The sequence below is a fragment of the Rhodnius prolixus genome, unplaced genomic scaffold (assembly GCF_049639745.1).
Source record: "Rhodnius prolixus isolate KJV_2025 unplaced genomic scaffold, Rpr scaffold_37, whole genome shotgun sequence".
In the NCBI taxonomy this organism is placed as follows: Eukaryota; Metazoa; Arthropoda; class Insecta; order Hemiptera; family Reduviidae; genus Rhodnius; species Rhodnius prolixus.
Genome location: NW_027411587.1, coordinates 873,638 through 888,054, shown reverse-complemented (window position 1 = coordinate 888,054; position 14,417 = coordinate 873,638). Strand labels below are relative to the sequence as shown.

General features: G+C 32.0%; 2 protein-coding genes across 3 annotated transcripts; both read left to right on the top strand.

The window, feature by feature from the left end:
- Positions 1-210: 210 nt before the first annotated feature.
- LOC141448440 (putative fatty acyl-CoA reductase CG5065) lies at positions 211-3,925 on the top strand. The gene is made up of 4 exons (XM_074116799.1): positions 211-1,176; positions 1,717-1,986; positions 3,524-3,672; positions 3,764-3,925. Exons 1-4 carry the CDS (start codon positions 895-897, stop codon positions 3,888-3,890), a joined length of 828 nt encoding a protein of 275 aa, XP_073972900.1. The 5' UTR covers positions 211-894; the 3' UTR covers positions 3,891-3,925.
- Positions 3,926-4,861: 936 nt separating this feature from the next.
- LOC141448470 (putative fatty acyl-CoA reductase CG5065) lies at positions 4,862-13,029 on the top strand. Of its 2 annotated transcripts, none has more exons than XM_074116843.1 (4): positions 4,862-5,102; positions 8,060-8,290; positions 11,139-11,396; positions 12,680-13,029. In XM_074116843.1, exons 1-4 carry the CDS (start codon positions 4,891-4,893, stop codon positions 12,813-12,815), a joined length of 837 nt encoding a protein of 278 aa, XP_073972944.1. In that variant the 5' UTR covers positions 4,862-4,890; the 3' UTR covers positions 12,816-13,029. The 2 variants fall into 2 exon arrangements, with proteins under 2 accessions (XP_073972944.1, XP_073972945.1); XM_074116844.1 differs by lacking the exon at positions 4,862-5,102 and adding an exon at positions 6,879-7,084.
- The last annotated feature ends 1,388 nt before the right edge of the window (positions 13,030-14,417 follow it).

Here is a 14,417-nt window from a genome sequence, read left to right as displayed (position 1 = left end):
CAGTGATAACACTCCCTAATTTTAATTGGTATCAAACTATTCCTTTCGATCCTAGGAGTAATCCAGTAAACTGGAACCCTAAAACCTCCTGAAAAACTTTTTTTCTCCTACTTCGTACCTATTTTATTTTATTTTATTTTTTTTTCCAGAATCCATGAAACAAAACATGCGATAAATGTGAGAGAAAAAAATAATTTGTCACACCTTGGCTGGCTGTAACCTAAGTCAATGAGAAACTCGAACTTTACATCTTCCTTATGGCACTTACGCGACTTAGCGTTCTCTATATTCAATTGATCTAGAATCAATTATTATATTCAGTTGTTTCGTGCCGAAAAACATATTGCTAGTTTTCTGGCGATACAAAAACGAAATATAAAATTTGAACTTAGTCTAAATTTTTGATTATATTTTCTTGAGTTATTAACGCCAATTAGTAACAACCAATTTTTGTACAAAATAATAAAATAGAATATCTTCACGATTGCAATACTTTTTCATATGGAGGGGTGAGCAGGAAATAAAGGAAATCACAAGTGTCATGAACGATAGTTTAGCAAACTGTTTCGAGAAAAGCGTACAATACTTGTCTGTATTAGTCATTGACGAAAATAAACTTCTACAATGAAATGAGGTTATGTTTGAGCAATCTCCGTGCCCTGAGGAAATATGACAGCGTGGTGTGCCATAACAAGGTTATTTATGGGCTGCACTGTTTACAAACAGGCAAGCACATAGAGAAAGTTTTGCATTTCACCCTAGATTGCAACATAAAACATTTTCACTTTCCATCCCAAAGGGTAGGTATTAAGGATGTAAATTAGAAGCAGAAGGAAGGGATTGATTTGGGGGAAATAAAACAAGTTTTTAGTGTGACCAGTTCCCTTTTTAATAATGACCGCCGAGGTTGTACCCAAGAACGTGAACACAGAGTTCCATGAAGATGATAATAATGAATCGGAAATTAAAAAATATTTCTGTGATAAAGTGATACTACTTACTGGAGCCACTGGTTTTCTTGGGGGCGTAGTCCTCGAAAAACTTCTTCGCTCTTGTCCGAGTTTACGAAGAGTCTATGTGCTCATAAGGAAAAAGAAGAATAAAGATGTTCCGACAAGACTTAAGGAATTGTTATCCATTCCTGTAAGTAAATACATTTTATCAGTTATGTTTCATTCAAAAATTATTTTTGATAAAAACATGAAACAATTCACAGAATAACTTATTTGATGAAGGTTTAAATGTTGAAGATAGGGAAACTGACTTAAAGGACGTTCCAAAAAGCTGTACCCTTTTACTAAAGTGCAATTAAAATTTTGATATGCACGTTTAACAAAAACAAATATAAGTTATTTCAGTAAAATAATTTGGTGCATATTTTTAAACTGCTACTCTAAAACAGTAAAAATAAAAAATAATTTTAACTGTGAGCGTGTACGAATAGGTATGCCAATGATTATTTCCACAGATCTTAATCATCTGCTTCAAAAGTAAAATTAAGTGCTAAAAAACGCCTAACAAAGAAATATAAATATGATTAACTCAAAGTAAAATATGAACTGTGATAAAAGATCTTAAATAGAATTATATTAAATAAACCAATTACCTTAAAAACAGCTGACTACAACCTTTTAAGGTAATAAAGTTGGTAGATTTTTTGAAGTGTATGGATACTACATAATATCCGTATCATCTGTCAGTGTGTGTTACCACTAGGTTCTATTTACTTTGTTTTTGTACTTACAGCTTTTTCAGACATTGGATAGCACCACTTTGGATAAGGTAGTAGCAATCGAAGGAGACGTCACTATTCCGGTTATTGGTTTGGACGAAGAAGATAGAATTCGACTCATTGATGAAGTCAACATTATATACCATGTGGCCGCTAATATCAACTTCAGTGCTCCTCTGGATAAAGCTGTGTTCGTCAACATCGAAGGCACCAAGAGAATTCTACAAATTGCTAAACAAATGAAGAATTTACAAGTTGGTATCATTTGTGATTAATTTATAGTTCCCAAAAGTACGAATTGAAAAAGTTAGTACTCCATTTGATGAACAAACTTCTAAGGAGTTAACTTAGCTTATGTATTTCGTTCAAATACCTTTTTAATAGGAAAGGGCTCAACTCAGGGATCAGCGAACTGTTCTGAAAATATACAGGTTTCACTTACAACTCAACATTAAATATTTCCTCTCGTACTGCTTAATTTCGACTTCTTTTTTTTTTAAATCTGGTTTCTTGCCTGCAGGTCTTCTTTTGGCCATTGTAGACAAGTAATGGCGGCCTATTGTTACCTTCTTGAATGTTTATAAGGTTATATTGGTTTTATTTGGGTCTGTTCTGAAAAAAATTGTGGTAGAATATTTGAATATGTGTATTCTTCTAATACAGTTCTTGGTTTTAATTTCTAAAATCCAAATGGTACCCTGATGCTTAGTCTTAGTATAAAAATCTTAGTATGACTTGCAGTCATAGTAATAAATCTTGCACTTTAAACTCTAGTGGAGAGACTGATTTCATCAGTCAACTAGGACAAGAGCGTTCTTGGAAAATATACCTTCAACAGAAAGTGAATTAGCCTCTTCTACTAGTGGGGTCTTGTCATCTCTGTGGGCCTCACAACCTAATAGCACAAACCACTCTCCAAATAACACCTGCAGTATATCTCTAGCAACCAAGCACCAACAGATATAGTAATCGTGCAACTATATGAGTTTAGCGATACCACATCTAATAATTGTCTTAGATCAATTTAAGATGTCATACTGTCCATGTTTGGAGTGTCAACTACGTTCGTTCGATGAATAAAACTCAAGATATCAACAAAGGATAATGTTATTGTAATACGTTCATGAATTCTCGAGTACATTGCCTTTCTTATCGGATTATGTGCGAATGTAACATAGTAGTTTACCTTAAAGATTTAAATAGTTTATTCACAACTTGAAAGTATTCCATACACCTTTTCGATAATATTTCCTAAAAGATAGGTTTAAACAATTACACCCTTCTATGTTCACTTGAGAGCTTTACTACCTTTAATACAAGTAAGTACTAGTAGAAGTAGTTGATCCAGATAGTATTACCTCGAAAAGTATCACTTTTTTACACTAGTTTTATTTCAGAAACCTGCAACATACAAAAAATAATAAATACATAGCTAAGAACCATGTACTATCTAGGATTCACTTTACATATAACGGATTTAATAATAAAAATAAGTAATTAACCATTTAGAGATTTAGATGAATTATCCTATATACTTTAAACCTTACTAAGTTCTAGATAGTTTAAGGTTTCAAAAATAATTTTTATTTGAAAAGCGTTTTCCAATAAATTTCAAACTCATTACATTATAATTTTATAAACAAATCTAATGTGAAATAACCACTTTAAGCGATTCAAAAACTCCAGTTACAAGTAGCAAAAATGTAGTAGTTATTCTTTCTAGATTATAAAGGGAGAAGGAATCGCTAAGGGGGGAAAAGAAAAGAAAAAATTATAATACTTTGTTGACAGAGTCTAATTTATGTATCGACCGCTTTTTGTAACTGCGTGCAAAGAGATATAGTGGCTGAAAAAGTTTATCCCAATAGATGGGAACCAAATGAACTCATAGAATTGATCAAAAGAATGCCTCCAGATGTTCGTGAAAAGAAGACTCCAGAGTAAGTAAATTGTAAACACACTGTTTTTAAATTATATAGTTAATTTTAAATACTAAAAAAATTCAACCAATGGTAACATCTTTTTTTACAGGATTTTAGGAGGCCATCCCACTACGTACTCTTTTACAAAACTATTAGCAGAGAATTTGATACGAGCAGAAAGAGCAGAGATTCCCGTGGCCGTAGTCAGACCTTCTATTGGTAACGATATCAATTAGACTAACCAGTTTTAAAACAAAATTTTGCTTACTTTTTGCATACGCTTCCATATTTACTTTATTTACAAGTTTTAGTTTAAGGTGCGCCGAAAAAGTTAAATTCTATTTACCTTCTTAGAATTAAATAACTGCCCAGTACCCATTTGAATTTTTAAGGTCAAGTAATAGACACGATGTTATGTGTTACCTGAATAATGGAAGGGCACAGTTAATTTTAAGAGAAACTACTACTTTCATAATAACGTTTTACCGCAACACAGTAACTCCATTTAGCCAAACATCGTAACATAATAATATTCAAAACTAATTGTCTTGTTGGGAATTATTTAACAGTAATTTCTTGTAACTTTTAGTAATTTAAGATCACTGTTTGGCACAAATATGAACATGCTGGCTGAAACGTACACTATAACCATACAGCTCTCGCCCTCAGAACATGATGTCAACCTACACAAAATATAAATCTAAAAACGGGCGAGATTTAAAGACATTTAATTTTTTTAAATGATGTCCCATAATTCTTTACGAACTATGTTCTGCATTACATTTTTTAAATTTTCATGGTGTTCTCATAAGTGAAATAACATTAAGTTTATTTGAGGAACGATTTGAACTTGGCGAAAAAAATCAACTTCGTTTCCAATTTTTGAGGATGTGTAATGTGATTTTTTTTTTTTTTTTGTGAGTTCACGCTTAAATTACAAGGGCGTGTGTTTTGAATCCTCATGGGAAATGCTTCGATTTAGTTTGAAGTTGCATGGAAGTGACAATAGTAATAAACGGAATTCCAAGCTTTCAGCCATTTTTCATTTTCGATTTTTTTTACACACTCTCATTCAAGCACATGTACCCTTCGCAAGAAACATTTTTGCTTTCTTTAGTACTCAATATATTTTTGGTGAATATTGACTTACTGGGCAAGCCTTGAGAGTGACGTGAAATTATTAGAGTTCCAAACATTAAATAAAATGAAATTCAACAAATATTAACCATTAATGTGATGTTTGGTGCAGTATTAGGAATGTCTGATCAGTCATCGTTGCCTGGCTGGGTGGACAACGTCAATAATGGAGGTGTGGCATTCATGGCCGGCGTTGGAAGAGGAGTATTCCGGACTATAGGGGCTCGTCAGGATTTAATTGCTGATATGGTTCCTTGCGACCAGCTCGCCAGTCTGTTGATAGCAGCCGCCTGGGCAGCCTACAAAGAAAGGTACACAATATCCCTTATGATTAAGGCTCTAAAACGAAAAATTAAAAAAAGGAAACTAAGAAAATGAAAATGTACAACAAACCTAATCATTTTAATAATATAATTAACATTAATCATTTAATGAAAAATCATATATTAAGGACCTGTATTTCCGGTGACATAAGCTTGTAGCAAACAAGTGTCCGAATGCTTATATTTTCACTTCCGCGAACAGTCTGTAAGCAGGAACTAGAGAAAAGCAAAATGTATAAAGAAGTCGTAGCGAAGTAAACTTAGAATTATTTTTCAAAAGTAGAACCGTCCAAGCTAATACCAAAGTTTCTACAAGTTATGAGACCAAACAGCTGTAAATCGACATTCATGTTGCTAGGTTTTTGCCAATAAGGTCAAAGGTACAGCTGCTCTTGCACACCCAACTGCTCTCTCTTATCCGCCACCAACATTCACTTCTCTCCACTTTCCACTAAAAATATCTGATATTTTTCTCTTTCTTCTCCGGAAATAACTTCTTTTTTTTTTCCTTTCTGCTTTTGTCACATAACTTTGATTTATTGGATTTCCAGTTAGCCTTTATTTCTTATGCTCTGACATTTTTAACACTGACTCTTATCTTTTTAAATTTAATTTTCTTAACTTTTTCTTGAATTAAAGGGGACTTGAATGGAAAGAGAAAAGTGGAAGAACAATACCACTTCAAACTGTTGACATTTACATGGGATTCTCACTAAGCTTCTTTTTTTTTTTATCTTAATCGAAATCTATTACAAAATATTCGTCACTATTTTCTTCTTATTTAGATTTCCCTTGATTTACTTAACTAAATTTTCTCAGGAATGAAATTCTAAAGTTGGGTTTTCTAATATATTTATTATGTGTTTAGAGCAAATAAAAAATCCTTTCGGTCTCACTTACGATGGCGGATTTTTACAGAAATATTCTTGTAACCGTTTTTTGGTGAATGGCTAAAGGAACAGAATCTAAACTTACTGCTATGCTTTTGATAGAAATATTTAATTCCATAGAATTATAATTTTTAGACAAACTAGAAAGCGACTGACAAAGAATAATATTAAAACCACCACAAGACTTACTTCCAAACTTAACAAATAGCCTGTTACCATTTAAAATGTCCACTGGTTGATTATTTTGTTCTTTGCATTATATTGTTCTTTAAAGACAGTAACAAACTGCCCGAAAAATTAAAGGCATGTTTCTTGTATAAAACAAAAAAAAAAACTAAAAATATTTAAACATTAATAAGTAATTGCGTCTAAAAATTCGGTACAACTTAGTTTACTGGGATTCGTGTATGGAGTTTGTTGCGCAATAAAGCGGGTCATATTGTTCCAGTCAATCTACTTTATTCTCAGACCATAATTCATTCGCAATTAAGAGTATTATTTCAATAGATTCAAAAGTGCCTAGTAGGCTAGATTTATATTTTATAAGTTTACAATATATATTAGGACACTTTTCGAAGTTTATTACGAAACGAGACAAAGTGGTACGTAAACTGGCCAGGACACCGGCATCAGCGTTTTTCCTGTAAGCGGAACATGTGGTAAGCCTATTAAGAGGAATCTGGGTAATAGAGAAATTATAAATCTATTTATCTAGGTAAATAAATATAGTGCAATCTGCAGAATTCTAAATTTTCAAAAAGGCTTGTTTCACGCATCTGTCATCTTCCTGCAAACATATTGTTGAGCGGAATAGATGTCCATAAGCGTGGATACGAAAATAGCTGAGCCATCAGAGGCATACAACGCCAAGCAAATGTTTATTATTATGTACTACTAGGTTCGTTTCCATGTTTCTGACTTCGAATTTCCCTTAATGATAAAACATGTAAAATGTGACTTTGCATATTCCTCTATTAAACTAAACAGAAGTTCCAACCGTGGCCAAAAGGATTTCCAAAATGTTTATTTAAAAATATTATCAACACCTGTTTTTTATTCAACCATCATGAATTACAACAGGTATTAATTTTCACATTTTAAATATGCCAGTTAAACTTATCACTTATACAATTTATTTATTTGTAATAAAATTATTCTCTCACCTCAACTAAAAGCGACAAAAATAAAAAAGATCATTTAAATAATAATAAACTCCAAGTAGAAAAAGATGACTTTTAGGATAGAAATTGCCAGTTTTAGAAAGTTAATTTTCATAATAATCAGAATTAATAAGTAAGAAGTTAGTGCTTTAATAAAACAAAGGATTTTGGATAAGTGGATTTAGCTTAAAAACAACAATAACATTTAAAAGAGACTCTTTTCGTTTATATTAAATTTTAAATAAATAGATTTATTCAAGAATTATCTTTAGCAAAAATATTGCGATAAACAATCGGACCCTGGGAAACTTACATTTGCATCAAAAGTGGTTTCCGTATTTATTTTAATTCATACAGTGAATTTTCAATAAAACAAACTTTCTGAGAGCCAGTTTGCACACTATTTGAAATTCTATTTTTCGGAAACTATAACAATTATAACTATAGTTTTGTACCTGTATGTGGGTTAAAAATACGTTTCTTAAGAATCGTACACTTTACCATTTCTTCATACAAGATACGATCCGTTTTTACTAGAGATAAGCTAAGAAATAATACGCTTATTCTAAATGATATTGAAAGAACCTCAATTTCAGATGAGTTTAGGGAGAAATAACGAACAAATTTTATGGAAATTAAGATTTTTATGGTAGGAATGTAAGTTAAGGAAAGTAGGACCAGAATGTCTGAGCCCACTGGCATAATTTCGCGTACCGATCTAATTTAAAATTAGGTAGGACTCGTGAAAAAAAACACTGAACTTACAAGATAAGCAGGAGAAATTATCTGTATAATTCTAACTGAAATACGTTTAAGTTAAAATCAATAACTTGATGAAAATGCTACGAAATGAATAAAATTTAAGGTTTTAATATATTAATACTTTCATTTTCAGAGATCTTAAAGTCTATCACTTTACTTCTGGCACTGATAATCCACTCACCTGGTCAGAGTATGGCAGATATGTGGTGGACGCTGCACTGAAACACCCTTGCACGTATCTTGTGATGTATCCAAGGGCCAAAGTTCGCAATATCATGAGGAATTCAATCTACGTAGTCTTTGGACATTATCTTCCAGGGGTTCTACTTGACTTATTAGCCAGCTTGCATGGACGAAAACCTATGTCAGTAAATAATGTATTAATTACATATTTATTGCTAAGATGAACACTACTATCCTATACTTATTTTTTCCCCATTTAAACATAATACAAGTTTAACCAACATTTTTACCAAAGAATTCTAATCGATCATTCATTTGTAGTGGATTGGTCCCTTATTAGTCCTAAAGATCCTCCATTTCTAAATTCAAATAAATATTTTAATCTAATTTTAAACTATATTTTCAAATAATCTGCAACGTTAAGTTCTCTGCGTACTACTTGGTCTTGCATTTTTAAAAATATCTAAAATAAATGAAGAGTACCGTCTTTAGCCAAGCAAAATGCCCCGCTCGTCTTGGAAAGTACTATAATTTAAAACGACTTATTACTTAGCCTATGTTACACTGCTCAAATGAGAAAAAAAGGTAGAAAAATGGCATTCTAAAATCTTATCTAAATTGAAAATATATTAAATTTGTACCGGTATCTTGCGCAGTTATTAGATAGAATCTCTGGTACTCCGCTCTGGATTTTCGATTGCAGTCATTGCTATGCAAGTGGAGTTGTTGTTAACTCTCGCAGTAATCTTTAACATTGATTTGTAAAACGATTTGTATTTCGAATGAGAAGTTTTGGATAAAGAGAGGGATCTAAATTCTCATGAAGCCTTTGCACCTAGAGTTATAGGCACGAATTACTACACTATACCTAAACCAACATAATCACAGATATTCACACACAAATGTTTATGTGTGATAAAGATCAAATGAATAAAACGTATTTCGTATGGAATATCTGTTCCCAGATTATTTTCCGAAATGAAATAAACCTAATTCGCTATCTTTGAAGCTAAATGAATTTAGTAACGTAATCAGCTTACTTGCAACTAAACAACTAGACTTCATCCAATTGGCCAAAACCTCAAATTTGTTTATTTACAAATAATGTTGGCTTGCAAGTACTTCTTCTCTATATTTAAGTTATTTACTTTGATATAGCACGGTGCTACAAATAGGAACATTCTGACAATAAAAATGCCGTACAGTTCTGATGTTTTAATTAACATCTGCAACTGCATCCTATGAGCAAGTGCAGCTTATCAGCTGTCTAGTGTGACGTCACTTTACTCCGTTCAAATTTTGAATAGTACCGCGCTATTCGGTATAATAAACAAAGATTCTAATCCATACGTATTTGGGCTTTCAATTAATATATCTCCGGCTCCAGGGTTATAGAAGTCTTTGTAATAAATTTATAAATACTCTTTGTAAATACTAAATACTCTTTTTTAATAATTGGTAGTTGGAAGTAAAGCCCGCATGAAAAAATAGGCAATTACTTTAGTTTACTTTACTTTTATCTTATTTAAATTATTACTCTTTGTAATAAATTTATCTTCTTTTTGTAATAAATTTAATAATTTGCTTTAGTTACAAATAATTGTAGGATAAATTGTCAATGAGTGGGGAGAAGACTCGTTTACAACCAAGAGGGCGCAGATACATTCCGAGTTCTCCCCTGAAAGTTGAAAAATGTATAAGCAGCATAAATAACAATAATTGAGCCTTGTGGTGCGTACAATGAAACTGGGAATTTGTCTGCACATAGTACATCTTCATGCTGCTAAACATAGCACTTTAAAAAAATGATCAAGCAAGTTCCCCTCTAAAAAAAAGGTGTCCCTAGATTGACTATTTTAACATTAGAGAACATTAAGAATAGTGAATTCCGTTCCTTATTTAATATTAGAATTCCAATTTTTTTAAAAAAAGTTGGGTATCGATAGTGCACCTTTAGAAAATAGAACCTGAGTTTTTCATAACATTTTTCACGAATCACGTGAGTCATTAACTTTTCCTGTAGGAAAAGAGAGGACTTGATCCACTAGTCTTACAAGTCTTTTCTACCTACCAATAATAAGATTCTGTTTTAGGTGCAGTGCTAGGTAAACTGTTTTAATCTTTAATTTAATAAAATGGCCAGTTAATTAAAATCAAATTATAGATTAATATAATCTGAAAAAGTAAAAACAATTCAAAACTAATGTACTACTTATTCCCCAATCGTCTTAGACAAGAAACTTTGGAAAGGTTCGAGAGATTCACAAACCATTAGTGTACTGTGGCTAAAACAAAAGTTTTAATTGGATTATAGAATCGGAACTTACAGACTCATATAGATTAGTCCAGTGGACCAAATCTCATTTGGATCGGTAAGGCAATTTGTTGGCCAGGCGAGAGGAGAAATTCTGCGTGCACGGTACACTAGTACTACAAATGGATAGGTGGGTTTAGTGTGTGGGTTTATATGGATGTACACAAAACTGGGCGCCAGCAACTGTTTTACCAAACCTACCTACAAGCATAGTAAATAACTCCAAGAGAAATTTAATTATCCGTTGAAATTAGAGCTGTTAACAAATTGACTAAATAAACAATGACGCACTATCGCTATTATCACGTTTTTCTCTCCCTCTCTCTTTGAAAAATAACTCTTTAAACCATTATTGTAAACTTTATTGGGAAAATAAAAAAGAATCTAACGTAAAATATTTACACGTTATTATAAGTAATTTAAAGTAATACCTACTTTTCAGACGGGCTTCCACAATACATCACAGATGCAATTCTACTTATCGTTTATTCTGATTAAAGCAAGAATCGGTAGAAAATCAGTGATCAAAGCATCATCATTATCCTCTTATTAACAATCTTAAAGACAATATCTCACATTTTATTTTGGGTTCCAAGTGATCACTGAAAAGATTTATTTTAATTATCTACTGCAATAACTTTAATATTTTCTAAATAATGCTCTCAATTTTCATTGAAGTACATAAATGAATATTTATTTGTTTCTGTTTGTTAAGACTCATGGAAATTCAGCGCAAATATAGCAGAGGAATGAAACTAAGTGCTTACTTCACAACCAATGAATGGAAGTTTCACAAGCAAAACACTAACTCACTGGCTAGAAAGTTGACCGGAAAAGACAAGACAGAATTTTCTTTTGACACAAAGGATATCAAATGGCCTTCCTACTTGGAAACCTGTGTACTAGGAGTCAGGAAATACTACCATGGCGAAGAGCCTGACTCTATAACCAGAGCTAGAAAATTTCTATTTAGGTAAGTTTAAATGAATTACTAAAACCTTTAATTAATCTAATTATCTTTTGCCAAATTGCTAGAAAATAGACGGTTTATAGACCTTGATTCGAAAAACAAGCTCAAAAGGTAGATATTATAAGTAATTCAAAACAATTATCTTTCTAACAGAGAAATCCAACACACTAATAGAAGAATCTTTCTTGCGACGACTGCTATGTCAGGATCAAAGACGTGTTCATCTCAATTCAGACCCCTCTGTTTCTTGAGAATACAGTGCCTGGACAACAGACCTAATAAATAACTACCCTAGTATATTAACCCTCAAGCATATTTGCAGTGAGCGAGCATCCCTTTAATTAATTCTTTCGCTTGACTAGTGTTCTTCCTCTAATAGGTAGGTTATAACCTCGGACTTGAAAAAATAATTATAAACTGGTCTATGCGTGCTAAAAAAAAGGTTTTTTGTACATACAAGTATCAATTATTCTGCTTCCAAGAGCATGTAGGATAGATAAGCTAAGTTCGTGAGTAGATTCTATTCCATAGCAACTTAGAATTGATTTAATAAGTACAGAGCCTGACAGAGCAAAAAGCAATTCCGCAGACTCCAAGGACTCTTGTAACTAAGGGAATTATCGAGACTTTTTTTTTAACTTATCAGAGAATCGTCAAACTAGTTAGACGAAAGGATCACTTGCACGATCATAGAAGAAGACACAACTTACTAATCGGGGCCCACCTACATATAAAATAGTATCTCACTCTCAAAAACTGGACAAGTGTGGCAATGTGAGAAAGATTCAATGAAAGCAATGAATATTTTATTTAAATTCAGTAAAGTCTTCCGAGTAAGAGAAAGAAATATGGAATAAAAACTATAAAAACATATTAGACGCAGAATAAAATCTGAATGCAATTCCAGGCCTCTGCTTACCCTCTGTGCATCCCAACAAAATTATCACGTGACTGTTTTGTTAGAATGGAACCAGACTTTACATCAGTATAATATGTTAAGCAATATTAAGTTATTCATAAAACCAATGATATACAAATCAATGTTATCTCAGTTATTATTTAAAATTACAGTTGCAGTATATATTAAACTGAAGAGAAACATTAAATCAAATAGGTAGTTTGATAAATTTAGAATTTCCTAAAATGTTTCACAAAGCTATTTAAATTGGATACGGTTGAATTGTTTATGTTAAGTGTATACAGTAGAGATAGCCCATTATTCTGGTTTTTCAAATGATCGCCTGGATATTGGTTTTTCTAGTAATAGGAAACACTTATTCTTGCAGATGGCGACTGTTGGACGCTGGATTTTCCTTCTTAATGTTTATCCTGCTATGGTTTGTTATCTACCGCTTCTATGGACAACTTCAGTTTGCTTTTCTAGCTGCCTCCTCCTTTTTTATATTGTACTTAGTACTGTAATGTTCAGTATTGTCTATTGTGACAATTGATTAAATTATACAGGAAAAAATAAATAAAGATGTAACGTAAGATACAAGTTAATTTGTAGAAAGCTGAACTGATTTTTATTTCCTGAAGATTTTTCTTCTTGTGTATGTATTTGAATTTTGTTAATAAAAGGATTTAATGGCAATTTGTAAGAGATAAGACTTAACAATAAAAAACCTACAAATTACAGTGAAGTTTAATTTAATATAAACATGAGCCATTCAAGACTTACTGTTCGGTACTCAACAGAAGATGGCAACAGAACCACTGGCAGATCTTACGTAGCTCAAACCAGCTTCGTTTGTTCTTCTTACAGCGAATTTTCTTTCTTAAACTCTATGAATCTTGCTTAGTTTGGGATCAACAAACGTAATCTAAAAGTAGTCATTACGAAACAACCTTCTTTAGATGTACTTTTAGGGTGCTTTATGAAATTGACATGTCCAATATTCACTATATATCTCTTTTTTTCCACATCAATGTATTTAAGGCATCGACGTGTATTTATTCGTTGCAAACGTTGCAAGTTTATTTAATATATATATAGATTAAATACAGTCTTCTTTTAAACAGTTTAAACACAAGAGAATCAGATGAGATTTACGATTATGCTGGACTAGCACTCTGTTAGTAGTACAAAAGGGACAACTGACAAAAGGAACAATCACTAATTAATTATTGTTCTCACTTTAATAACATTGACGCAGATTAGGTGAACATTTTCCACTAATCAAATGCTTTCATAACAATTACTCAAATTACAAAAAAAAAAAATCATTCAAAATGTGAATGTTTAACAAATGCTAAGTGATCAATTTATTTATTACATTCTAAAATGGAACTAATTGTATTATGGTAAGTTTATATCGAAAAACTAGAGTAGCTTTTAGCGACGCTAGGGAAAGAAAAGAAAGCATTGCTAAAAATATTAAATGCATTTGAAGTTAAGTGCAACTGTACAGAAACTTATTGGACTTTTCTAGGTACTCGTAGATGCCAAAAAAATTAATTTAATTTTGAACATAACGCATATAAGACTTACCACTTTTGGTTTGAAACGTTGTATCAGTGAATATTGATTTTAAAAGGGTCTGATGGAGGTATGTTGTCACACGTTCTACGACTTTTTTAAAATAAAAATAGACTTCAGTGCTAGATGTCAAACAATCGACCAAGAGCCCACCGCACATCTGCCAGTTCAAATATAGTTATTTGGTGTTTTCGTTATGAATTATCAGAGCCTCTAGATTAAAACTGGGCAGTTGATGAAAATTTATAATACTTTTTTTAAAAGAAAATCGATGGTACTACTATGAGAAAGTTAGATGGGATTTCGTAACAGAATTTTTTAAAGATAGATATGACGAATTCTAATGGTTAAAAACTAAAATTAATACGGCATAATAGCCAACAAATGTCCTTTTAACTGAACCAGTCTATTATATTAGCTTCACAGAAACTGGAATTGAATAACCATTACTCATCATTCTAATTCAGAAGAAAATTGAGGAAAATGTTACAAAATCTGCTTGGAATAGTGGCCACAATAATGAAATAGATGCAACATTTGACATC